The sequence below is a fragment of the Pelodiscus sinensis genome, chromosome 20 (genome assembly GCF_052426305.1).
Source record: "Pelodiscus sinensis isolate ZL-2025 chromosome 20, ASM5242630v1, whole genome shotgun sequence".
NCBI classification, from domain to species: Eukaryota; Metazoa; Chordata; order Testudines; family Trionychidae; genus Pelodiscus; species Pelodiscus sinensis.
Window position 1 is genome coordinate 21213262 of NC_143071.1, and position 27406 is coordinate 21240667.

At 47.1% G+C, this 27406-nt stretch overlaps 1 protein-coding gene across 1 annotated transcript in view; it reads left to right on the forward strand.

Annotated features, from left to right (window-relative positions):
- The first annotated feature begins 22224 nt into the window (after positions 1 to 22224).
- The window catches only part of MGAT5B (alpha-1,6-mannosylglycoprotein 6-beta-N-acetylglucosaminyltransferase B), a 275223-nt gene continuing 270041 nt past the window's right edge, over positions 22225 to 27406 (forward strand). Inside the window, exon 1 of the mRNA XM_089771960.1 lies at positions 22225 to 22757. Coding sequence (XP_089628086.1) covers positions 22690 to 22757 — 68 coding nt within the window. The 5' untranslated portion in view covers positions 22225 to 22689. The remainder of the gene's footprint in view (positions 22758 to 27406) is intronic.

The following is a 27406-nucleotide window of genomic DNA, read 5'->3' on the forward strand; positions in this document are numbered from 1 at the left end:
GATGTGCCCAGTGTGGGTACTCTGGGCAATCCAAGCCACGACTGCTTTGCAAGCAGGACACCTCTGAGAACTGTCTGTCCAGGGTGGGGGTCGGGACCCTTTAAGCACAGCCCTCGGCTAGCCTGAGACAGCATCTCCACGCTCTAAGTCCTCCTCTGATGCCCTGCCGGCACTGCTTCCGGCCATCCTTAAGCCTGGTTCAGGGTCCACTTAATGTGGACATGCTAGTTCGAATTAGCAAAACGCTAATTCGAACTAGTTTTTTAGTCTGCATCCGTTAGTTCGAATTAGCTTAGTTCGAATTAACTAATTCGAACTAAGTTAGTTCGAATTAACGTTGTAGTGTAGATGTATCCTTTGTGTAGAGTTCTGGTTTCTTCCAGTATCCTACAATGTCTGCCCTGATGCCTGTGCTCAGTGTTTTGTGATCTCTGCTGCCCTGCAGGCGTGTGCCCCTCCCTTTCAGAGCTCAAGGAAGTACCTGAAGGTATGTCTACACTACAAAGTTAATTCGAACTAACAGCTATTTAATTCGAAATAGTGGAGAGCTTAATTCGAACTAGGTAAACTTCATTCTACGAGGAGTAACGCCTAAGTTCGAATTAAGTAGTTCAAATTAAGGGCTGTGTATCCACTTAATTCAAACTAGTTGGAGGGCTAGCCCTTCCCAGGTTGCCCTGGTGGCCACTCTGGGCCAAACCAGGGAAGCTCTTCTGCCTCCCGGCCCCGGAGCCCCTAAAGGGGCATGGTCTGCCCACAGTGCCTGTGCCAGTTGCAAGCCTGCCAGCATCCAGCCAGCAGACCCTGCACCTGGCACGGGATGAGCCAGCCACCTGCTGCCACCCAGCCCTCCACCTCTTCCCATTACCAGGCTGGCAGCTCCCTGGAGCCTGCCTGGGGCCGCAAAAGGCAGGGGGCCTCCTGGTCTAGTGCGGAGATTGTGGACCTCATTGAGGTTTGGGGGGAGGCCTCCAATGTCCATGATCTCCTCACTAGGCACAGGAACGCAGCCGTCTACAGCCGCATGGCTGCCAGCCTGGCCACTAGAGTCCACATGCGGACCCAGGAGCAGGTCCGCTGCAAGATTAAAGACCTGCGGCAGGCCTTCTCCAGGGCCTCCCAGCCAGGGGCCGACCCGGAGGCATGCCCTCATTACGAGGCCCTGGACCGCATCCTGGGGACTCATGCAGTCCATGCCCCCCCAGGTGGTGATCGACCCCAGGGCAGAGGACCCTAGGGGGAGAAGGAAGAGGATGCCAAGAGTCAGGAGCCTGAAGGGAGCCTGCCCAGGACCCAGGATCCCTGAGGCACCCCACAGAGCACATCGGCACATCGGCTGTGTCGTCCGAGGCCGGGGAGGGCTCCACATGTGAGTGCCATCATGCTCTCCTTATGTGTATGGGGATGTGGGGGTGCTTCGATGGTGGATTTCCCCATGCCAAACTGGTTCCCGACAGATCAGTAGCTGTCTGGCATGGAGAGCTTCCACAGGGCGATGGCCACCCGCTTCTGGAGGGGGATGGCAGGCCTCATGCGAGTGTCCCGTTGCTGCAGAGCAGGCGTAAGCCACTCGCAGAGCTCCAGGAAGGTGTCCTTCTTCATCCTGAAGTTCTAGGTCCACTGTTGTTCTTCCCAGCACTTGAGGATGATGCAGTCCCACCAGTTGCTGCTGGTGTCCAGATGCCAGATGCGGCGGGGCACGCTGGCGTCCAGGCGCTGCTGCGGCTCTTCTATGGCCCCCAGGGAGGCCAGGGGAAGGGCAGGAGACTGACGTGCACCAGGTGGTGCTAGGCAGCCTCCAGCCATTGCTGGCAGGCTTGCAGCAGCAAGGCCAAAAACTGGAGCAGAATGCCTAGGGCGAGCTCTGGCTCCATGGTGCCAACTGCGGCAGCGTTCCCAATGGGAACCACCGACACAGGCAGGTGGAGAGGAAAACGCTTTGCTGTTCCTTGGCAAGGTAGGCAAGCAAGCGAAAAAGCTGAGAACCGGCTGTCCAGGGGGGTCCCTTTAAGCACGAGCCTCAGATAGCCTCAGACAGCAGCCACACAAAGCAACTACTGACCTGATGCCCTGCCGGAACCGGTTTCAGCTGCCCTTAAATGCGACCCAGCGTCCAATCAGTGTGCACACGCTATTTCGAATTAGCAAAACGCTAATTTGAATTAGTTTTTGGGTCTAGATGCGTTATTTTGAATTAGCTTATTTCGAATTAACTAATTTGAAATAAGTTAGTTCGAATTAGCGCTGTAGTGTAGACATACCCTGACAGCTTAGGTTACATCTAGACTGCAAGCCTCTTTCGACAGAGGCTTTTTTGAAAGACGCTGTCGCAAAAGCCTCTTTTGAAAAAGAGCATCTAAATTACAATCAGTACTTTCAAAAAAGCAAGCCGCTTTTTCGAAAGAGAGCACCCAGGCAGTCTGGATGCTCTCTTTTGAAAAAGCACAGTTTGCATTACATAGTGCCTTTTTTCAAAAGAGCACTTTCAAAAAAAGGCATTATTTCTCATAAAACGAGGTTTTCTGTGGTCGAAAAAACTACCGCGTTCTTTTGATTTACTTTCGAAAGAATGCGGCAGCAGTCTAGACTCGGGACGTTTTTTTGAAAAAAGGCCACTTTTTCGAAAAAACCCTGTAGTCTAGACACACCCTTAGTGAACTGCTCTGTTTGGGGAACAAACAAAGAACAAGTCATTGGAGTGCTTCTGTTCTTCCCTGCACTAGGAACTCAGGTTCAGGCAGACGGCTGTTGCAGGGGTAGGGCTGGAGAGACTGCAGTGCTGCTTTGGTATTCCTTAGTTTGGAGAGCTCACAGAACTATGACAGAATCCCAAGAAGTGCAGGGATCAGCTTTGCCTTTCCACAACACTGCACTATGGGAGGCTTACCCACATGGCTTTGCTCTATCTGTCAACAGGGGAGCTAGCAATATGGCCATAAAATATTGACAGAGGGAAGTAGAAAAACTAATTTGACCAGTTTTCACTTTTGGCGACTTTTGCATGTCGACAGCACTTTTGTCGCCAAACCTTCCCAGTGTGGACGTATCCGTAGTTAAGCTGACTGAGCCCCCCAGCGCATTTAATAAAAGCTGACTGAGCCCCCCAGTGCTCAGTTAATAAAAGATTATGGAATTGTCCTGCAATGGCAGCGAAACTAACTCATGGGATCCAGGGGACCTCTGAAGGCTTTCAGGTCATCTCTACCCTAAATGCCTGTGAGACAGGTGACAATGAAATCCCAGAGTAAACTGCAAACCTCTCTAATATTTTTACACTCACTCACTCTGTCTTGGTTCTTATTGTTTATCAAGTGGACACTGAAATACTTATGGTTTCTGACATGTAGATTAGTGCTTTCCGGGCATGGTCACTTTAAATCAAATCAAGACTGACTGAGCTTCCAGAAATGAATATGAAGATTCAGCATGTGAGCTATGAGTGGCCAGGCATGAACACAGGAGCTTTCTACTCAGAGGGAGAGGATTTGTGTGCTTCACGAGGACCTGAGGCCAGAAGTGCTGGAAACAAATGAGTCAGCCTATGTTTAATATAATTCCGCAGCATTACACAACTTCCCCCTCCCATCCCTCTGTGAATTGCCCAGAAGTTACTGGCTTCTGCCTAGATTGGTCCTTGCACGCTGCCGCCAAAGGGCAGGTGACTTTTTTTTTTTTTAAGCTCAGTAACTTTTCTCCTGACCCTTTCTCCACCTGACCTTTTTTTCACTGAACAAAAAAATCCTGCCCCACAATACAGCCTCAGCCCCAGCAGCAGCTGGCTCCCAACATGGCCCTGGCTGCCAGAGCGGCCGCCCGAGCAGCCGCCCCACAATGCGGCCCCAGGCCCATCCCCATCAGCAGGAGCAGCCACGACACTCACCCTCCAGGAGCAAGAAGAAGTGAGTGCTGCTGCGGAGGTGGGTGGGCTTGGATTAGAATTGTTTGTGCATCACCGTGTAGGTGTGCACATTAAGAGAACACTGGTGCAGGCTCCTGGCCGCATAGGGGAGAAGGGGCAGGGTTGAGCTCCCGCCTTGTGTGCCAATGAAAATCAGCTGACGTGCCATTTGTGGCACGTGTGCTGTAGGTTGCTGACCCCTGTGTTGCACCAGAACCTTTGGGTTTGAAACTGGGCTGGCGACGATCACACCCCAAACCTCATGGCTTAATCCTGCATAATATCAAGCACCTGTTTCCACGGCTGTTGAGGGTGTTCATCTCCTAACAGGATGGGAATAGAGATTACTTTAAAACTAGAAAAAAATGTTTCAATCAAGTCTGCATCTGGCTGCATTTGCTTTAGGTCACTTAACAGGCTTAACAGTAACTGAAAGCAATGGATATTAAAAATCTTTGGGGACTAATGGCTTGGATGCTAAATGAATAAAACATCCAAGGGGAGAATATTAGAACCCATCTCTTAGCAGATATTCCCTATTCAACTTTAATTCTAAGTGAAATGCCCTTGTACTGCACAGCAGCACATGTTATGCCTTCATCGAAAGCAGATGATCCATCACAGGTGAATAATTATTGTCTGACTTTGACCCTCTCTGTTCTTGCCAAAACCTCTTGCATCACTAGTCTGCAAACAGCTGGCTTTATATAATAGATTCATTCTTATGCAGCAGGAGACTGCATCCGTGTTCAGTGAAATTCCTGCCTCTCTCAAGGTGCCTGGATGGTACGTGCTGCCAGTTTCAGCTTTGGATGTGGGTTTTGCCTATTGATCAGTGGTTTTTGATACAGCTGGAAGCCCAGAATTTTTGTACAAAGGCTAGACCGTGCAGGAGGGTTTGGAATACAAGCCTCAGGATGACCCATATAGAAAGTAGTGAAATTGAAATGATGCTATGAGAGAAGGCTATGGGTGTTCTGGCTGTGGATTCAGTATGATTGATTGTTTTGTTTCTCCATGTAAGCAGCAACAAAAGCAAATAAGACCGCTTTTTCCACCCCCTGCTTTTATCTGTGAGATTGTGAAACTGTATAAGCCACAATTATGGCTATTTGGCATTGGCTAGAAATTCTGTTTGCCCGCTGAACTGTTTGCTTTACTGTTATCTCAGCCTCCCAACCCACTCTCCCAATCCCATTTGTCTCTTTCATCCACCTGTTACATTCTGTCTACCATATGGATTATGAGCCCTTTCAGCCAGGGACTGTTTTCCCACTTATCTATACAGGGCCCAGCATGCTGGAACCTTATTCTTGTCTGAGGGTATGTCTACACTAGCCACCCTAGTTCAAACTAGGGTGGCTAATGTAGTCATTCGAACTTGCAAATGAATCCCGGGATTAAAATATCCCGGGCTTTATTTGCATGTTCCTGGGCGCTGCCATTTTTAAATGCCTGGTAGTTCGGACTCCCTGCCCGGGGCTACATGCGGCACGGGCTAGGTAGTTTGAACTAAAGCCCCTAATTCAGACTACCGTAACTCCTCCTGCAATGAGGTTTACCACCTAATTCGAATTAGGGGCTTTAAATCGGAATCCCGTTTCACTGCCACGTGTAGACACGGGCAGTTACTTCGGGCTAGTCAATTTCTAAAATGGCGACTGGACGGGAACATGCAAATCAAGCGTGGGATATTTAAATCCCGGGCTTGATTTGCAATTCCAGTCACCCTCATTAGCCTCCCTAGATGGATCTAGGGGGATAATGTAGATGTACCCAGACTAACAAATATATATATAATATCATGAGCTTTCATGGGAAAACCCCACTTCTTTAGATGAGCTTGAGACATATAGTTTAGGTTTAAAGTTGGAGCCAAAACTCTGTATAGGGTGTGTCTACAGAGCATGGCTTAACTCGAAATAGGCTCCATAAATTGAGCTATCTCAATTGCATAGCCTATTTAGAAACTGTGAGCATCTATACAGCACTTATTTCAAAATAGAGCACTCTTCCTGTGACTTCCCTTACTCCTCGTACAATGAAGGATTACAGGAGTTGGAGTAAGAAGGCCTCCAGCTTGACAATATTTTGACATTATTTTGAAATAACGCTAGTTATTTCGAAATAATGTTGCTGTGTAGATGTACCCTAACAGGACTGTTTCCACCTATGTTGGTAGTGGTTGAAATCATAGGAAAACCAGGTGTTTTGTGTGAAATTGGCTCTAGAAAGCAAAAATCTTGCTCAACATAGCTCAGCTCACTAGAATTTTGCTACCTTGCAAGGGCGTCAAAGCCCCTCCCCCCAGGCCCTCGCCCATACCTCCTCTTCCCCTTGAGAGCTTGCTACTGGCCAAACCTGAAGGTGGAGTAAAACTGGAGATCCTGTCTCTATCTGACAAAAGCAGTCCTCTGCCCATGTCCCCATTCCCTTGCTCAGGGCAGGTGGACCCAGCCTCCCCACAGCTGTCCACATGGCTTTGACCATGTTGGGGCTTCTGCTCTGAGGGCCCTCCCTCCCCCCTAGAGCTGTGGGGAGAGCCACGTGGGCAGCTGTAGTGAGCTGGTGCAGAGTTGCAGACCCTCCACCTCCACCTCCACCTCCACCTCCACCTGCCCTGAGCTGGGCGGGGGGGGGGGGGGAGCGGGGAGGGAAGCTGGGAGGCGGGGATATGAGCTGCTCTCATGTCCTGAGCACCACAGGCAGGTGCGGAATTTACATGGCTCCCACTGCCTGGGCTCCCTGGCAGGGTTCCACTAGCTGCTAGGCTGACCGGGGGGAGTCTTGGGGGAAGAATAGGAAAAGGGCCAGTGGGCCATGTGGCCTAAAGTGGCCACATGGCCAGACCTGCTGCTTTCAAACAGTGACAGGGCCCTGGTTCCCTAGCCCCCGTTATTCCCGTGCCACCGTTCTCCTGTGTCAAAAACTTCACCCCTTGAGCTTTAGCCTGAACCAAATCTGGAGCTGCACAGAGATTCCATTCTAATTGCCAATGGCTAGCTGCCCGTAGAGCAGTACAAACACCTTTCACTTATGCACATGGAATATGTCTGATGCAGATACCACCTCTACTTATGGCAGAAATGTCTCCACTCCTGAGCCCCAGTGTGCTCTCCAGACACCTCCTGAAAACAAATCATCTGAATCTGCTTATCAGGAAACTGGCCAAATGCTCTCGCCCATCAAAAGCCAGACATTGGTGGTGTTTCCTGGACTACTAGATCATGAGGCGTGGCAGAAATGGGCTGATTTGTTGGACAACGCTGCTGCAGAAAGTGTCTGGCTTTGCTTGACTCTCCCTTTGTCTGGTTCACACCAGGCTGGCTCCCTGGAGCCTCATTCATGGCTCATTAGTTCTTAAGTTTGGCACAGGGATGTGTGAGAAGGGGAACGTGATGGTGGTTCCAAGCCACCTTTGTTCTCTTGTACTCTGGGAGTGGCCAGCAGCGCCCCCTGCTGTAAGGATGAGCAACCTTGTGGCCGCTCTCACTCTTATTTCCCATAAAGTGAGAAATAAGCCTGGGAGGCAGAGAATGGCCAGAGTGCATGGTTAAATCTGGCCTCTGCCCTGGGGCTGGGAGCAGGGCCATACGTATATCCCTAACACTGACTCTGTGCTGGCCAGGGAGGACACCAGTGTCTATTTATAGCCCTTTTATAGTGCCAGTGACATCCATGTAAATGACAGTCAAGTCCATCAACTGCAGTGGGATTACACCTGGTCTCGCGCAGTGTAATAAAGGTTGGAATCAGCCCTAGAGCCTCTCTGCTTCTCAGACACAGCATTAGACACTAATTTGAACTTTTCTTCTGAAACTGAGCCTGTGATCAAATGGCTTCTGGTTAAATTGGCTTTTATAAATTACCAGCACCTTTCTTCAGGGTGACAACAGTAAAATATCACACAAGGGAGAGCGAAGTTGCTGAGACTACATAATATAAGACCTAAAGCCTTTGGGCCTCATAGCTCCCACAATCAAGTTACATTTTCTGTTTCAAGAGCAATATAATACGTAGGTAGAGCTAGGAAAGCAGCTAGTCTTATTGCATTAGGGGTTATTGTTTTGCTACAATTCTCTATTGTTATTGTTTTTGCACAAAAGTGCAGCAAATCTAAGGTGGGGGAGTGGATCCAAAATGCAATGTGTGCAGAGTCCATTATCCTGGGTTTGTAAAACGCAGGGCATTGAGCAGGTGCACCAATCTATTGGCAGGACTGGCTGGAGGCTTGTGATGCTGAGCAGAGAGGAGATGGAAGTAGAAATGTGTGGTATATACCAAGTCTCTATTAGGCAGGGTGTGCAATACCAATGTCAGTTTCTTCTGACAAGTTACACCAGAGTGTAGGATGATGTGGCTATGGATGAAGAGTAAGAGTAAGTACGCATCCATCTCAATGCACTTTACAGTATTAGTAAAGTCTCACAAGTCCCCTTTGAAGTAGATCACTTTACCTTCGTTTTATTGATGGGACAGAAAATGGCATGACCAAGTTCATACAGGGCAAAATTCTCTCCTGCCCAGGAGGCCAACCCAAAGGAGCTTACTGCTGTCAGTGGGATTAGCATAGGCCTTGTTCTGACCTAATGCTCAGAGGTGAATTTCACTTGCAGTGAGATCGTGGCAAAGCTGAGACTACAAGCAGACAGTGCTAACTTCTATTCCTCTGCTGTAACAACTAGCCGTGTGGCCTAGTGCATTATCTTTCTGCTCTATGTAATGTGAGATGAAGCCTCTCACCCTAAATGTGTCTTGGTGAGAAGGCTCAGCCCCTTGGGGAAGTCTAGCCTTTTGTTTCTCGACCAGCTGTTAATACCATTTGCACCATTTCCAGATGCAGCCTAATTTGTAACGATGATAATATTTTTTTCAAAGTATTGATTTTAGTGGCCATCACTTCATGGGCTGCCTTGATAGGGGATGATTGATTGCTTTATTACTGTGCTTGGATTTTATATTTATCAAATTAAAGAAGCAGTGAAGTGGTAGTTAATTAAGATTAAGTTTCACCAAGTGGTGCTGTGAAGAGAAAGAAAGCACCTGTAACGCTTTTCCCCAGAGAGAATTTCCTGCATGTTTTAATAACAAACCATCGTTAGTGGTTCTGCCCTGTGGAACAGGAGTCAGCCAGAATTATCAAACAGAGACTGGGAGAGATTTTCCTCAGAATACACAGAGAGAACCTCCATGGCTGGCTAATGTGATGTTGTTTTCATTGTCTGGAAAAAAATAATCCCGTGGACAATGGATTTGGCCTAATGATTCATCAGGATGAAATTCTTATTCTACCTGTGATGAACTGGAAATGTTCTGTAATATGTTTATGCATGCCTCAGTTTCCCCTATATTTTGCATTGTTACCTATGCGGGGGAAATGTCTGTGTGCCTTCAGGGCAGGCTGGGAGACATAGGCCTGGGTACCCTAGATTTTACATCTGTATAGCTATAGGGCTGCAGGAAGGAGCTGGGCTTTTACCTGGGAACTGTCAAGGAGGTGAGATGGAGAGAGATAAAGAGAACCTGAAGGCTTGGCTGGGCTTGGGGCTAACAAAAATGGTCTATGCTTTAACCTTCCTTTCTCTGTGCTACTCTAAGGACTTCCCAGGCTGTGTTCCAGCTGGCTAGTAACCCCGTCTGTTGTGACATCGCTGATGGGTGTCGAGGCAAATGCCTGGGGAGTTGAACTACACCCTGAGAATGGACAAGTCTCTCCCAGGAGTCAGTCTCAGTTAGATTTGCTGAACAGAGTTCAGTGTGAAACGAGGGTGTTGGAGCCCCCAAGGCCCAGTCTAAGGAGGTGGTAGGCTCGGTGTCCTTTCCTGGTGGAAGAGTGAGACTCCGTGGGGGTCTAGCACACTGAACGGGTTCCTCCTAGGGACTGTTCTGAAGTTGGGGGCACAGCATTATCCTGTGCATCTGTGACACTGCCTATTGGGCTTGTACGGCCCCTACGGTTCACCCTCATGCTAGCTCGCTGGCAGCTACCCCTGGTATTTGTGCATGAACTGTGCAATCACAGCCCTAGGTCATGCTGTGACTTGAGCTCAGTCACACAGTGTCTGGGACAGAGGGGGGACTTGAATCCACCTCACCCAGGTCGTAGGCTGACACCACTGCACCATGCTTCTAGCCAGAGGCAGCCCCACACAAGGATTCACCCAACAGGCTGAAGAACTGTTTTCACAGAATCATAGACAAGTGGGGCTGGAAGCAACCTTGAGAAGTCGTCTAGTCCAGCCCCTTGGAAGCTTCGTAGGCCTCAGTGTTGTTTTCAGCCTCATCCCTTTGACAGTTTGTCCTGTGCTGTGATTGTACCTATGTACTGACCCTCCACAGCACGATGGCATGGCCCATGCTTTCCTGAGCCAGGGCTGCAGAATGCACCCCTAACTATAGGCTGTTAGATAGGCTTCTCTGTGCTGCTGTACTTCTGTGGGGCAGGGGAAACCGATCCCAAGGGAGATTGTTGTGACGTGATCTGCAGCTTTGTGCCAAGCTTAGGACAATGCAACAACAAGTCCACTGGGGATAGAGGGATATCTCCCCTTCCCCCTCCGCCTTCCAAGGAAGGGGGTTCTGGCTCTTGTATATTCTGAGTGCAACACAAACATCACCACCTGCTGGCAAGCAGGAACTGGTCACTGCAGAAGATAGTTTCACTGAGAACCCCTCACCTGTATCTAACCACTTGCTCTCCCCAGCCCAGAAACAAAACAGCTTTTCCATAGGTGAGGCAAGACAGATGCTGCCCTCCTCAGAACTAGCTAGTTCTGCTCCTTCATTTATTGAGAGGGGGTCACTACAGCGCAAACAAGATGCTTCCAAATCTCAAAGTCTAGGAGATTAAGGGTCCTAAACAGGGGACCTTGAACTTGGATTCCCCCCTTATATGACCAACACAAGCTGATGCTAGTAGGTTTCCCACACACATCCTTTCCAGAGACCAAGTCAGCGATAGCCAGATAAGGAAACTTGGGGGCTATTTCCTCCTCTGGGCATATTCTAGGTGCGTATTCTTTATTTTCTCACTGGGGGATGCCTAGATAATAGGTCACTAGATTGTTCCTCCATCCCCTCATCTCCCTCCAGGGCTCTCTAGCCTCAGGTATGTCATGAGTAGAAATGACAAGCCCGACATTGCTGGAGTTTTCATTCTGCTGCTCCCTCTGTTATTCCTGGCCAGCTAGGAATAGACACCGACAACAGCACCTTCCACTGCTGCCAGCTTCATGAGTCTCCAAAAGCAACAGACCTCCTACGCCACCGGCTCCCCCCATACCAGAGAGCACCACTGAGTAGCAGCCAAGATGGCAAGCTTGCATAAATGAGGTATAAATAGACTAGCACTGCAAGTACCTATTGAAATAGAAAAGCAACAGCTGATCCATTTCCCTCAAGGCTGGAAACTGGCTGTCATCAGGAGAATGCCTTTGGAGGGAAGGCTGGACAATACAGAGGGCTGGCCTCCTTGGGAGATGTGAATTCAAATCCTGATTTGGGTGGCAAGTCACAATGAATTGGAGAGTCTCTCATTTATACATAGCAGTGCTTTGCTGAACAGGGCTGGGCTGATGCATGTGAAATACCGCACTGAACTGGGCTCATAACTCTGGGCTGTGGTCATTGGGGATGCCCTCTGGTCACTGGGGCTGATGGAGCATTCATATACAGAACTGAGGACCCAGCAGTGTTGCCAATTCTTGCCATCTGAGTGCAAGTCTGGCCATATGAAAGCCCTTGCTCCTTGAGAAAAGCGACTGAGTGAGGCTCTGCTATTTTTTCTTTCTTTAAAAAAAGTTGCTGACCTTAATTGGTGCCCAGAAAAGGCTGAAAGCATGACCTGCATGTGCCTTTGAGGCTCAGGAGCCAGCAAGAACAACTGTTCAGTGTTGTTTTTATTAAAAATCTCATTGTTTTTAAAGCAGTCTCAAGGTTTGGGGGGTCCTGACCATGGTTTTTGAATATCTGGAGGGGACAATAATGCAAATCTGACACTTACATTCGTATATTAAGATCTGTGTAACAATTTGAGGCAGTTTCATGGGTGATCCCATGGCTGGCCAGAGATACGAAGTGCTAGCAATGATCTCCTTGTCACATCTTTGGGCTGGAAAAATGTTGTTTGCTGTGCTGCTTTAAGTGGAACAATTCCTTCACCAAATCTCCCAGGCTGTTCTTAAAACATGAAAAATGCCCTTTCTCTTATAAATAAAAATCAGATAGAGATATTTCCTCTCACTCCTGGGATTAACCTAAATGTTTTGAAACACCAGGCATGAAATATGCATCAAAGAAACATCAGCATCCGTTTGATTCCTCATCCCACGTCCCTCATCAAACCATGGAGATGTTCCTGCAAATCTAGGTTTCTTGGTTAATGTTAGTGGTTATGAGTTTTTCACATTGTCAGTGGTTGCTGTTATGACATTACTAATGCCTCAACACGCACACATGAGATAATGGACAATTGCCTCTTGATATGCTGTCTGGAGCCACAGTAAAAGCACATTAAATGGTGATTTCAAACACAGTAAATGGCTTATTTATTTATATATATTTTTCATCTCTCTGCTGTCTCCAGATGGAATATGAGCAGCAGGCTCCTGGTCCAAATCAATACATCAAACCCAAGTGTGATCACAATTAGAAGCACGAGTGGTACTTGTACTAATTCATGGAGCCAGCACCTTCTCCCAAGTGCAGCAGGGCTGCCTCTCAGGCCATGGTGAGACAGCCTTCCCAGTACTCTGCAAAGCCCAGGAGACAGCCAGCGCCAGGCTCTTCTTTTTAAAGGGAGGCAGGTCTGTGTGTTGGGAGAAAGGGAAGGTGGCTGAGGTGTGATCTGCCCCTCACTGGTTCTGCTGGGAGTCACTCTGGGGTAAGTTTGGTTCACTGGGCATTTGATGTATGTGACAATTGGTCTCATTCTCCTCCCACTTCTGCTGGTTTGTCTACAGTCTGATCAGTACACTGGGGAAAGACAGTTCTGTCTTGCTCTGCTGGCACCAAGCTGCCCTTCAGGAGCATAGCTGGTCTCTGGAATGTGCCCTCTGCACAGGAGCATCCTCCAGAGGATACTGTGGGTGTTCCTGCTCCTGCCATGTGGCCATATCGCTTTACCTTCCTGGCGATCCATGGCTGCCAGAATGGCATCAGGCAACTTTTGGCAGAATGATCTACCTGATTATTATTACTAATGATGATAGTGGCACCTGGGTGCCTCATTCATGTGCCAGGAGCCCACTGTGCGAGGTACAAGAACAGAACACCACATGCTAAAAGTGAGCAGGGTGAGCAGGGAAGTGGGCAGGCAGGGCCACACAGGTACTAGGATGCTGGCTGGAGAATTAGGCCATACAAATGTGAAGGCCATACAAATGTGTTGAAATCTCCCAAGACTCCTACCAGCAGCTGTGTGTTCTTGCAGATCCAAAAATCACATTTGGCCTTCTCCCATGCCATAGCCTTTACAAAAAGCCCATAAGATACAAACCAAAATGATTTCACGGGACTGCTCATAGCTAGTTGTTTGTTCAGACCTCATGCCAACCTTGCCCCCTTCCTGGCATTCCTTGACAAATGAAGCACTTAAATAGCCCTTCGCATGTTGCATTTAAACAATAGCCTCAAACAATTATCATCTGTCCTGCCTGGGCTTCTCTCCTCCAGGAAATTCTGGCAACCCTTCCTGCTCTTGCCGACTCCCTAATCCTGGCGTAGGCCTGTCACCTCAGCTTCTTCTGCTACTGCTTTACTGTGAAGCAAACTTGTCAGCTGAGTCTGAACGGCCACACGCTGTATCCCAAATACATTCATGCTACTGCACATTCTTACCTTTCTCTATAGTCTTACCAAAACACTGTCGAGCTTTGTTAACGTTACCCCACTTTCCTGATACTCTCACTAAACCCTTTCAAGTACATGCTGTCTTTTGCGGCATATGCATTCTTAATCAAAACCCTTTCTTTCCTCTGAATATTCCCTGCATTCCCAGATCCAATGATCAGCTCCTCGTTTAACCTTCCACGTGTTACACGCCCCATCGCTGGGTCTCTTGAACACACATACATTGTTAGGCATACCACAGTGACCAATTAACAGCCTAAGGGTACGTCTAGACTGCAGGCTTCTTTCAGAATAAGTTTTTCTGGAAGAGATCTTCTGGAAAAGCTTATTCTGAAAGGGTATGTCTACACTACCCCGCTAGTTCGAACTAGCAGGGGTAATGTCATCATCCGCAATTGCAAATGAAGCCCGGGATTTGAATTTCCTGGGCTTCATTTGCATAAAGCCGTCTGGCGCCATTTTTAAATGCCGGCTAGTTCGAACCCCGTGCCGCGCGGCTACACGCGGCACGGAGTAGCTAGTTCGGATTAGGCTTTCGCGAGGAGTACAGCTAGTTCGGATTAGAAGCCTAATCCGAACTAGCTACTCCGTGCCGCGTGTAGCCGCGTGGCACGGGGTTCGAACTAGCCGGCATTTAAAAATGGCGCCGGCTGGCTTTATGCAAATGAAGCCCGGGAAATTCAAATCCCGGGCTTCATTTGCAATTGCAGATGACTACATTACCCCTGCTAATTCGAACTAGCGGGGTAGTGTAGACATACCCTATGAGAGCGTCCAGATGGCAAAAGAGCAATGAACTAGTGATGTGCTTTTTTGAAAAAATAGCATCCACACTGATTGGATGCTATCTCACATTTAAAGCCACCCGAAACCAGTTCAGGCAGAGCATTAAGTCAGCAGTTGCTTCTGGGTGCTGTTGCCCAAGGCTAGCTGAGAGAGATGTTTAAAGGGACCCCCTGGACAACTGTTTCTCTGCTTCTGGTGCATGCTTGCCTACCTCTCTGAGGGACAGCAAAACTTTTGCAGTGTATGCTCTGGTAGCCCAGCTTTTGGACGTCATAGCACACTCCTAGCCATGGAGCCAGAGCTGCCTCTGAACATGTGATGGCCCCACTCAGCCATGCTGCAGTTTCTGCAGCAGTTTTTGCAGACCGCCTTCCTGGCCCTGCATGAGCTCGACACCGAGCTCATCACTAAGACCCTCTCTCTGTGTGTGGAAGCAAGGCCCTTGCAACCGCACCCCACAGTGGAGAGACGGTTTTGGAGACTGGACACCAGTGCTGATGTTGGGACCAGCTGGTGATGGAGCGGTGGGATAACCAGCAGTGGCTCCACAACTTCCAGATGAGGAAGGCCACCTTTAAGGAGCTGTGTGCCTGGCTTGCCCCTGTCCTCCAGTGTTGGGACACTCAGATGTGACCCACCAGCACCCTGGAGAAGCAGGTCGCCATCACTGTCTAGAAGCTCACCAGCCCAGACAGCTACCGGTCTGTGAGCAGCCAGATCAGTGTGAGAAACTCGGTCTAGTAGGACCAGGAGTGGGGTCCTGCCCCGTAGTGAGAGCTGTGCTCCCTTGCCCTGGCGTAGCCCTGTTGAGCTCTTTGACCTTACTCCAAACTTTTTCCAAGGTCTGGGGGTGGTGACCACTCGAGGCCAGAACCGCAGCCATCCGGCCATAGATATTGGTGTTGCGCTTCTGGGAGTGGAGATCCTGCAGGGTCTCCTCACCCCACACCTCCAGGAGGGCCAGGATCTCTGCCTCACACAATTACAGTGCACATCTTTTTGTGCTTCTGGCCGGGCCCTGGTCATGCTCCCTGTGAGGGCCATGAGGGATTTTGGGGGGGGGGCTGTGGCTGAGTCATGGTTCCCAATTTGTGTGGCAGAGAGAGCCTCATGGTCAGGTGCAGCTGTCTGGGCTGGCTTCCTACCACAAGGCTTGTCCCGGGTGCTTGCAGCTTTAAGAGCTGGCAGGAGACAGGAACTATAGAGTTCTGATTAGTTTGGGCAGAGTGGCCACGAGGGTACCTGTGTTAGTTCCTGGAGGCCTCTTTTTTTCGACAGAACTCCCTCTTCTGCATCCACACATGCCTTTTTCATTCCAGGAGGAGTAACAGTTAATTTGAACCAAGGACTTAGTTTGAATTGCCGTTTCACTGCCGCGTGTAGCCCTGGGCAATTACTTCGGACTAGTGGAATTTAAAAATGGCGACCGGACGGGAACATGAAAATAAAGCCCGGGATATTTAAATCCCGGGCTTCATTTGCAACTTCGAATGCCTACATTAGCCTCCCTAGTTTGAACTAGGGGGCTAGTGTAGACATACCCTATGAGAGCATCACTGATCCTTTCATAACTTTGGAGTAGCACATTATCCTGCCTGTTGGGACATGGTGCCTAGAATTTTCTTCCTCTTTCTCCTTGCTCCACAATTCTTTCTCTTCCTTTTTAAACTAAACTTTTAACTTCACAGGAATCTTTATGTCACTTTATCCATGTTTCAAAGAACTTTTTGCTCTTTATCTGCCATTTCAATACCAGGTAACCCAGCATGTACTGGAATTCAGGCTAGCACTATGTTCCTGCCAGAACATACTAGTTCTGTTGTCAAGAAATTTATTTCTTTTATTAAATCACTCCTGCTTTTTGAAGTACCCTTTTTAAGTGCCAGTATATCTCATAATGAGTCCAAAAAGATAGCAGCTGCTGTAGGCTGTATGTCTCTTATCCAGTTTAATGCTAATATTATTCCCACCCATTTCCACTGTCATAATGGCTACAAAATTAGATATTCTTTTACATTTGTTAATTCCAGTCTCGGGGATGCAAAAGGCTTTTCACGCTCAATCTGTTTCTTCATCTTTAGATCTGTCAGTGTATATTCAGCAACCATATATATATATATATCCATTTACTATATATAAACTCATAAGCTTTATCTGTCTTACTTTCTTTACCTTTATTTTGTTACAAAGGCCCAGGAATCTCAACATGCACTCTGAAGAGAGTGTGCACAGATTTGAAATCAGAGTTTTCCTTCACCTAGATCAATATGCATAAAAAGGCTTAGTGAGCTCTGATTTGAAATCAACGTTTTTCTCCCCTTAGATACTATTGGTCCGTGACGCCTTATTCCATATTATTCAGTGCAACTCCTCAGGATCACTCTATAGAGGGCTTCCTCAATTTGCTACTCTGAGGATGTGCCTTAGTGCTGTAGTACCCCAGTGCAGCTGGTTATACCACCAACTCTTAACCAGGTACAAAAAGCTGTCAAGCAGATGAAATCTGGAAAGGCACCTACAGGAGGTGTTGTGATCCCATTACAAAGCTGGCAGAGGCCAGCTGATGTGCTGTCTCACCTGTATAATTATTGCCATTTGGGAGAAAGAGCAAATTCCATAAGACTTCAGAGATGCCCTGATTGTCCATATATACAAGAGAAAAGATGGCCGTGCATGATGCGAAGACCACGAGGGTATCTCACTGCTATGTTTAGCTTGTAAGATCCTGGCTCACATTGTCTATAATTGGCTGTCGTTACATGTGTTCACAAATGGCATCATTCCTGCAAGTCAGTGTGGATTTCGTGCCAGTCAAAGCACTGCCAGAATGATATTCACAGCCAGGCAGATTCAAGAAAAATGTAGAGAGGAATATCAGGATCGCTACATGATTTTCATTGACCTGACCGAGGTGTTTGACACTGTCAACAGAAATGGGCTTTAGAAGGTACTTGAACAAATTGGCTGTCCTAAAAATATCATCAATTCAGTTTGGTCCTTTCATGATGGTAATCTGGGTCACGTCCTTAACAACAGAGAATCATCAGCATATTTTGAAGTATCAAATGGTACAAAGCAAGAATGTGTCCCTACTCCTCTCCTGTTCAGCTTCTACTTTTCAATGATGCTGTTAGTTGCTTTCAAGGATTACGAGTTGGGCCTATCCCGTCAGTTCTGAACAGATGGCAGCATTTTCAACTTCCAAAGATTTTAGGCTTATACTGAAGTGTTCACTACAACAATCTGTGACCTCTGATCTTTTCCATCCATGTGCAGATTTTCTCCATCCATGTGTAGAATACACGATTATGTGCACTGAGACATGTGCGAATGTCACCACCAGTAGAAAGAAAACCTAGCTGCCAGCACTCTGCAAATCAGCTGGGTGGTATTTGATTCTCTTCTGGGTGGCCGCACATGCACGCAGCTTACAGGGAGCACTGTCCACAACCTCCTGTTTGCTGATAACTGCACTGATGGCTCATGTGGTCAAAGATGCATAGAAGCTTTTTGATTTTTTTTGCTACCTCTGCTCATTATTTTTCACTCATTGTGAACCTCAAGAACACATAGGTTATACCTCAATCTGCTCAGAAAGAGCCCAGCACTCCCGTGATCAGTGTGGCTGCTACTGTCCTTCAGGCTGTGGATAGGTATTGCTATCGTGGAAACGTGTTTTCTTCCAGCATAAATGCTGATGATGAGGTAACTGCTTGACTAGCCATAGACTGACCAAACAATGGTCTGATCATGGTGTTAAACTTCATGCTAAGGTAGAAGTTTATCAGGTAGTTGTCCTGACGATCCTGCTGTGTTAGGCATCAGGCTACGTTTTGTTTGCTTAATTCCCAACATTCCTCATATTTGTCCAGAAGACTTATCTGTGTGATGTCCCTTAATTTTAGCCCAGAATGTTATATCCAACTGCCTTCTTGCTGACCCTCTAGGCACCTGCCCCTGTGTGGGGCAGGAGGAGACTTTGTGAGTTCCCCTCACCCCCAGGCGGGAGGAGCACGCAAAGTCTCTCACTCCCTGCCCTCACCGTGCAAGGGGCATGTGACTTTTAGCGTGAAAGTGCTGCGCCCCCCCTGCAGGGCAAGAGGAGAGTGTGCACTCCCCTGCCCCCTGCCAATCAGGGCCTGGTTGGCCTGGGGGTGGGGAAGAGGCAGTTGTCCATGGGCTGGATCCGGCCCGCGGAGACCCCTTTGCCCACCCCTGACTAAGAGTAAGCCCTGCAGACTGCAGTCATGCCAGCTTCCTGCCCTTGATATACAAGTTCCCTGTCCTGACTATGTAGGTAATGCCATCTATTTTATGCTCAGGAACTCAGTCATATGATTTAGCTTAGAATAGGAAATATTTTCTCTTGGTGAAGAATTTCCAAGCATGTAAATGTGTTTTATTTCCTCCCAAAACACTTTCAGGTATTTCTTGAAAACACAAAAAACTAGATTTTTTTAAATGAAAAAACCTTGTTGGAAAAACAAACTTCCTATGGTCTTTAATTTGTCCTGTCATGTGTCTGAGTGTGATGCTGCGTATGCTGCCTGTACCTCTGTGGCGCTTAGACTTCAGAGGCACCATGGCACACTTAGTTTACACTGGCCAGGCTACATCTAGACTGCATCCCTCTTTCAACAGAGGGATACAAATCAAACACATCGAAATTGCTAATGAAGCAGGGATTTAAATATCCTGTGCCTCATTAGCATAAACATGGCCGCCACTTTTTTTCAAAATGGAATTTTTTTGAAAAAAAACCCCAGTAGTCTAGACATGGATCTGTTGAAAATGAACCCTTTTTTTTGACCGATCCTGTATTCTTCAAACAACGAGGTTTACAGAATCTGTCAAAAAAGGGTTTATTTTCGACAGATACACATCTAGACTGCTGGGGTTTTTTCGAAAAAACTTCATTTTGAAAAAAAGTGGTGGCCATGTTTATGCTAATGAAGCATGGGATATTTAAATCCCTGCTTCATTAGCAATTTTGATGTGCCTAATCTGCATCTCTCTGTCGACAGAGAGGTGTAGTCTAGACACACCCTGGGTGAACAGGAGCAGAATTGATGCCCTGGGTCTCTATGGCACAGAGAGTTACAACATCAGAGCAGTCATAACATGGCATTTCACCATGATGAGCCTAGTACGGAAAATGATGGGCACTTATGTAATGCGGGAAGCCTCCACTCCCTTTATAAAAGAGTGGGTGTTTGTCTTCTCATTGCAGTGACAGTCCTAGTAATAAATCAGTACCAGAAAAGCCTTTGATAAGCCATTTTTAGCAGTTGGAGGAAGGGAAATAATTTTCAAATTCTTTTGGGAGTGAAAAAAGCAAAGCAGCTGAAGGGAGGGCGAAGAGGAGGAAGGGGACATGCATTCATAGAAGGAAGCACAGCCACTTCAGAAAGGTCACTTCCCCTTGCTGTTATTATTAGTGGTACCAAGAAGCACCAGTTGGGGATCAGGCGCGATTGTGCTAGGTGCTGCACACACATGTGGAGGAGAAAAGAAGGGCCCCAAAGAGCTTGCCTTGTGCATCTGTCAGACTCTGCCCCCAGTGTTCCCTGGCTGCTCTCTGATTCCCTGTAAATTTGGGGCACAACTTGCTCCTCTTCATTTAATTCTAGTTAGTGAATCTTGTCTCTGATTCTGCCTCCTGGGATGCTACACGCTTGTACAGACAATGCTTGTTAGTGAGCTAGTTTGGTATGCAGAAGCGGAGCTGGTACGATCAGGCCAATGAAATTACATCCAACTGTACATAACGAGGCTGTATGTTGTTCCATATGCTGCAATTAAAATGACACACAAAGCAATCATGCACAGGCATAATTCCATCAGGGGCTTTGGGTGGCTCTGTAAACCACTGGAACTGAATTCCCTCAGGGCGTGTAGCTGCCTATTTGTTAGGGCTGCTCTGCTTACCTAGCAATACAACCAGCTCCACTCTAATGCAGTTCCTGCACCTGTTTGTGAGCCAGCAGTAATCCCAGTGCTTGGCGCTGCTCTCCCAAGTACCCAGCCCAAGCTGGTGTGTGCTGAGACCAGCCGTCTATGGCAGTGGGTGTGAGAAATCACCTCTCCACTTATTCAGGCTCCTCTCATCAGGACTAGGGGAGGACACTTCAGATGCAAACACTGAAACCACCCCAACCTCTAGTTCACCTTGAGAGTGGGCTTCCACAGAACTAGAGGGGCCATCTTTCTACTGGGTCAGAGCAAGAGGGGCAGGCTTTCATGGGCAGGGCTCTGCTAACTACAGTGAGGGATTGTCTTATCGGCACAGGTGGGAGTAAAAGGGCATTTTGTTGGGAATCTGCCCTTAAACTCCACAGCAGAGACTTCGGCCCTGGGTTTACAAGAGCATGAGCAACCCAAGACAAACTTTGAGCAAAGCAGCAACCGCCTCACTTCCCAACCCATCACATATCAGCTGATCACCAGGTCTGTGACCCTACCCCTCATGGGTAGGGAGATTACACCCTCAGCCTCCCACCAGTGAGGGAGGCAGAGTTGGAGCCAAGGCCCTGCCTGCTCCAAGCTGTAAATATCCCCAGGTGCTCAGAATCAGAGTAGGAGTGGGCCCTGGCATCCTCTGTGCCTTTTGGGTCAATTGCCATCTTCCCCTAAGGATCGCTGCATTTTAAAGGTGCTTGTTCACTGACAGGGTTGGGGGATCAGTTGTCTTGGTAAAAATTTCAGGGGGGAGGGGAGATTTTTCAGCCTTCTGCTGAGGAAACATTGAATTAGCCGGTGTAAAGAAATTCTAGGAACCAGCAAAACTGCTGCATCAGCCCTCCTGGTGTAATCACTCCTTAACAGAAGAATAGTAATAGAGATGTAGCCGTGTTAGTCTGGTGTAGCTGAAACAAAATACAGGACTATGGAGCACTTTAAAGACTAACAAGATGGTTTATTAGATGATGAGCTTTCGTGGGCCAGACCCACTTCCTCAGATCAAATAGTGGAAGAAAATAGGCACAACCATATATACCAAAGGATACAATAACAAAAAAAGGTGAACACATATAAAAAGGACAAATCAAATTTCAGAACAGACGGGGAATGGGGGGAGGTAAATGTCTGTGAGCTAATGATATTAGAGGTGATAATTGGGGAAGCAGCTCACAGACATTTACCTCCCCCCCATTCCCCCTCTGTTCTGAAATTTGATTTGTCCTTTTTATATGTGTTCACTTTTTTTATTGTATCCTTTTGTATATATGGTCATGCCTATTTTCTTCCACTATGTGATCTGAGGAAGTGGGTCTGGCCCACGAAAGCTCATCACCTAATAAACCATCTTGTTAGTCTTTAAAGTGCTACATAGTCCTGTTTTTTATTTCCTTAACAGAAGGTAACTGGTGCCACCCTGAGCCTCCACTAGATGGTGCCCAATCCATAATTTAACAGGGAGGGTTTCTCCAATCTCTGCTGGAGCAGTGCAGCCTTCTCCGGTGGAAACAATGCAGTGCCTGCTCAGATTAAAAACAAGGACTGGATACCTAGGATTGCAGGAGGGAGCGCCCAGGATGGGATGGAGCTGGCTCTGATATCACATCCGTGGACACAAAAGGTTGGGAACGCCACTGGAATTCCAGAGCAGCGCAGACTTTGACTGGGAAGCCTTCCCAGTGGACACTAACTCACTGGAAGTGCTGCCTGCCTGCCTGCCTATGTGTGGTGGTGGTGGTGGGGGGGGTGTCTGGCATTTGACTCCAATTAAGGTGAAATCTGGAAAGAACAGGCAGGAGAGCAAAAAAGGGGATGTGATGAAGGAGTCAAGGTGTTTCCCAGTTGCTCCATCTTCTGTGGGGAGAGATGGATGGACCGAAGTGCTGCCGTTTGCTACAACTTGCCTCCAAAATGTGAATAAGAAAATCCCACAAGAGAACCTGTTTTGGTTGGGTGCTCTCTGTTAAGATCTGTTTCATCCAAAGCAGACAAACATTCACCAGGATTGCTCCGTTGGAAAAGAAGTAGATTACCTGGAGCAGAAGTGCTGAACCCCCACTCGGTGAAGTTGGATTGGTTTGGGGTGCTTTCCCCACCTCTGTATACAAATTGTCCTAACTATGGGCACTGTATAACTGTGGCGCATGGCTGTGTAGTGTCGTGTTGCTTCCTTTTTATTTCTTGTATAAGTTTGAACAATGATCACAGTCAATCCGGATGGAAAAATAATGATCAGAAGATGTCTTGTCACCTTGAGACCTTTTAGGTAAAGTTCTTTTTATTGCTCTTTTTACCATTCTCCCTTCCCACCCCCAGCCTTTGCATCCCATCTTGTTGTTCAGCTTCAGGGAACTGGAACTGAATAATTCATCTAAGTAAATTTTCTAGCATTCACTGTTTTCCAGAGGAATCAATTTCAGAATAAAATGTCAAGAATCAAAGCAAGTTTGCCTTTAAGTCAGCATCATGGAAGCTAATGTGTGGCTCCTGCATACTATATCTTGCCTGCTTATTCTTTCCTTATGCTAATATCAGTTGAGTATTAGGTACAGGTTTTTAATATCTTTTTTTGGTGATATTTGTACCCACAGAGGGATTGATGCAAACAAATGACAAGCCAGCTTTGGCTGTCGGTTACACTGGTTTGAATTCACTGATAATGTAGTTACTCCAGATTCACATGCAGCAGAATCGTGTCCAAAGTCAGATGTTCCAAGCGCCCCTCCTCACCTGAATTTATGCATTTCCACTTACTGATCTTTCACCCTCAACAACTACAAAGGTTTTTTTTTATGATTCCATTGCTATTGATTTGCATAGATTGCTTCCTGTAAGTCTATTTTTTGGACTGTTTATTAACATGCAAACTCTCTCTAATGCTTGTGTTCTTTCTTTAAAACTGATTTGAAGAGTTGTGGTTTATGCACTTTCAACCTTCAAAGGGCATTGTTTGTTTGTGTGTTATGGGCAAAGAATTATGACTATAAAGGTTAGGTCTGAATCAAAGCAAACCCATCTCAGTGCTTTCAAATAGCACAAAAGCATTTGAAGTGGATTTCACAAGCCAGGATGCTGGATCTTTAACTCTGTCAGAGGCAGGTTGGTTGGGGGAATTGAAGGAGGGGTGATGGTATCACTTCTCACATGGAATAGCTTTTGAGAATTGTTGCTGCCAAAATTTCAGCTGTCTGATGAACTTATCTGCCCTCCATTTTATCTGAGCCCCTCACAATCTTTGAATGTAGTTATCCCTTGGACACCCTACGGAGGCACAGGAATATAATTATCCCATTGTACAGATGGGGATCAGAGACAAGAAAGATACCTGGGCTAAATACCGCGCCCAAGGTCAAAGACAAGACCTGAACACTCTCACTCCTACATAGTGCCCCAGTCTCCTGGACCAGCCATGCACACAGGTGGGGCAGGTTGCTCTGCTAGGTGAAGTGGGAGTGGGTTAGCAAAGGGATGGTACTGTCCCATCTACTCAGCAGGGATTTTATCTCCAATCTAAAGTTTGGGAGGTACCAAATGGGCAGGAGGGGCATGCCGGTGGGGTAGGTGCCTTTGGGTAGCAGAGTTTGCCTTCTGGAAGGAGGGTAGAAGAGATGGGAAAGGTGCCTGATCACACATGTTGAAGAGGAGATGGGAGCAATTCGTCACTCTGCTGCTTGCAGGCTATTCCTGTTCTCTGGTGTCCAGGGCCAAACTCTGATAGCGCAGAGGTGGATCAGGGCACAGGCTGAAGGAGCAGGGGGGATCCAAAGGGGGACAGCTACTCTGCAGCAATTCACCAGCTGTGCCAGTTATGTCACACACTATACATAGCCGTCACCTAGAGCTGTCACTTTCTCTCCTGTTGAATGACACTCTGCCTAATAGAACAACGGTGCCCAAGGTGCAGTGCTAGGCTTGGCGGCTGCCATCAGTGAGGGATCAGTGAGCTCTGCTTTGAGAGGTTCTGTTCATTCACCTTTGTAAATGTTTGTTAAACACCAAGATGAAGTCATTGGAAGAGCTCCCCTATTGGAAGAGATTACTCCAGGAGCAGGGAAATCTCATTTCTAGCAGCATCCTGGGAATAAGGCTTGAAAGTGGAGTAACAGCAATGAGTCATAGCCTGGCAAAGTCTGATTAAAGTAAGGCCTGAGACTGTAATAGGAGGGTAAGTTTCAGAGGGGTAGCTGAGTTAGTCTGTAACTAGAAAAACTTAAAAAAACCCAATGAATGGTCTTTCAGCACCTTAAAGACTAACAAAACATGTAGATGGTATCATGAGCATTCAGGGGTACAACCCACTTCTTCAGATGAATGGAGTATTAAAAGCCCAGTTCCAAAATAAATAGAGGATGGGATGAGGGGAGAAAGAAGGGGAAAATAGTGAATTAGAATGTTCATGTTACATGAAGCTGATAGAGAAGGTGCAAATTGTTCTTAAGTACCCATTGTTTAGTTGGTTAAGTCATTAGGATGTGGAAGGTAGTGTGCTAGCCAGATGATGTCTTTATTCATGCCTTTGTGATGGGTCCCAAACTTGTAAATGAAATTAATTTCCAAAGCTTCCCTGTGTATTTGGCTTGCAGAATTGGCCTGAACACAACATGGTGATTTTGAGTTTTGAAGGGACATGAAGTGAACCTTGTAGGTGGCTTGTGTTTTAGGAGGGGAAGTGCATGTGGGGATTTGAGGATGGGTCCAAGTGATCGGTTTGGGGGCTTGGTCTTAGTCAGATAGCAGGATGGTGTTCTCAGTACACTAGGACCTGATTCTGCTCTTATGATGGTGTAAATGTGGAGCAACTGTATTGAAATCAATAGGGTTAAATGGCTGTTAAACCAGCATGAAACCCCAATCCGGCTTTTCTAAGAGATGTTTCCCTTGAGATTGTATATCACAGGAAATGAGATGTGATTGAGTGAGGCTACAAACTTTCAAAGGTGTTTTCCCAAATCATTTAGACAAACTGGGGGCAGGGATTCTCCCTGGTTTAACTCATTAGTAATGGTGCTTGGGGGGATGTTTTGAAGCATTGGAATTGTAAGGCTATTGACGCTACTGTGCTGGCTTCCCTCACCCGCTCAGTCCTGACCTGCCGTACTCGCTCCTCTTCCAGGCCTATGTCCTACCCACCAGCTCTGTGGGTGCCCTTCAGACCCTGCTAGTCTAGTCACTGAGCACTCCACAGATCAGTAAAGGTGTTTTCTCCTATTCTAGGTGGTTTCTCCCAACCTCCACCAACTTACCAGCCCAGTGTAGGCCTGACCTGTGGCACCCTCCATTGTTTGAACTCTGCCCTGACAGACCCTGACCTGTGTTTTTATGTTGTAGCCATGTGGTGAGACTAGTGTATGCTCTTAGGTCTTGTCTTCACTGCAGTGTGCTTCCTGCCTCCTTTCCCCTCACCCAGGAGTCCCTTGCTTTAGCTTGTGGTACTTTACTTCAAGCTCCTGGGGCTGTGGGTTGACCCTTGAGAGCTGTTGATGTTCACACTAGGAATTGCAGTGGACATACCGATATTGTGCTGCTAATCCAATTGCTTGGTGCAGCTCATGTGTTATTTTGTGGTATGGCTGCTCTCACTTGAGCTAGGCTAACTCAAGTGCAGCTGTCTGCACTTTTCCGCATGTAAGTTAATGCTGCAGTGAAGGCAATTCCTTGGAATCTAGACCCTCCTTTGCTTTGTATAGTAATATGGCTACTATGTAGTCTATAGTAAGTGGTCACCTAAATCTACTGAGACCTTGTCTACTGGTCTTTAATCAGCTGCTTCTCTTCACTGATGCCAGTGGGCTGGATCCACAGTTGGTGCAAATCAGCATAGCATCACTGAAGCTGCCAGACACTAGCTGGTGTTTTGGCCCATTGAAATTGGAGTGGTGCTTAGCCGACTTCATTAATCATCTTCTGGATAAGAATTGTAGGGAAAAAGACCCAAATCTGTGAGAGTGCCTTGGTAATGGAGAAAAGTTGCTTATTACTAGCATTCTGTAAACATAGCCAGCGTAGATAAAGTAACAGAAAGGAGAATTTATTTATAGAAACTTGTGTGAATGGCTCACTTCTAATGTCTCTGACTTCAAAATCAAAAGCACCTGAGTGAGTGATTCTACCCAGCAATGCCTGATAGTGCTAAGAGTTAATCACAAGCCAACTGCAGTGCCTCACCTCCTCTGTCTCTATGCTTCTTTTTGAGGGTCTAAAGCTGTGAAAGCTTGTAAGTAGAAAAATCATTTGTTTCCTCGGAACCTTAGAATGCATTGTCCCCTTGCTTAGCAATTTGCTGTCTAGTGACCAAGTATGAGAGGGCTATGGTGTTTCAGGACCATGGAAAGCTCATGGCTTCAAAAGATGCTGCAGTCATTTCCAGAATACATTTCCAGGATCCCCAAATGATATAGCATACCAGAATATACCTCCCCAGGGCCAGATTTTGCTCTGTTGCAATTGTGTGAATCTTCAGCAACAGAACATGCCATTATTCCAAACTGACAGTAAATAAATTGAGTAGAATTTGGCATTCTCCTCCTGAATACGGTCCTAACACAGGGAATTATTGAAATTTCAGTCCTAGCGTGGGTAGCATTTTAGGTAGAATTGTCACCAGAACCTTGTGAAATCATAGCACCTTGAATTAAATGACTATGTGATGACAGTCCATGTGATGAGCAGCCAGCTTGGAATGTAGACATTACATTATTATCAAAGCTCTACATTCAATAGCAGGTAAAGCTAATGGATTAGTTTTGGAAATGGGGTCTGATGCAGCTCTTGCTTACAGTGAAAGTCTGCTGATTTCAATGGACTTAATTCTGACTTACACCAGGGTGAGCTTCAGTTGGGCCCCTAATATCTTTTAGGCTATTTCTCCAATAATGCATTCCAGCACAAAGAACTGCAGTCCAAATGTTCATGGAG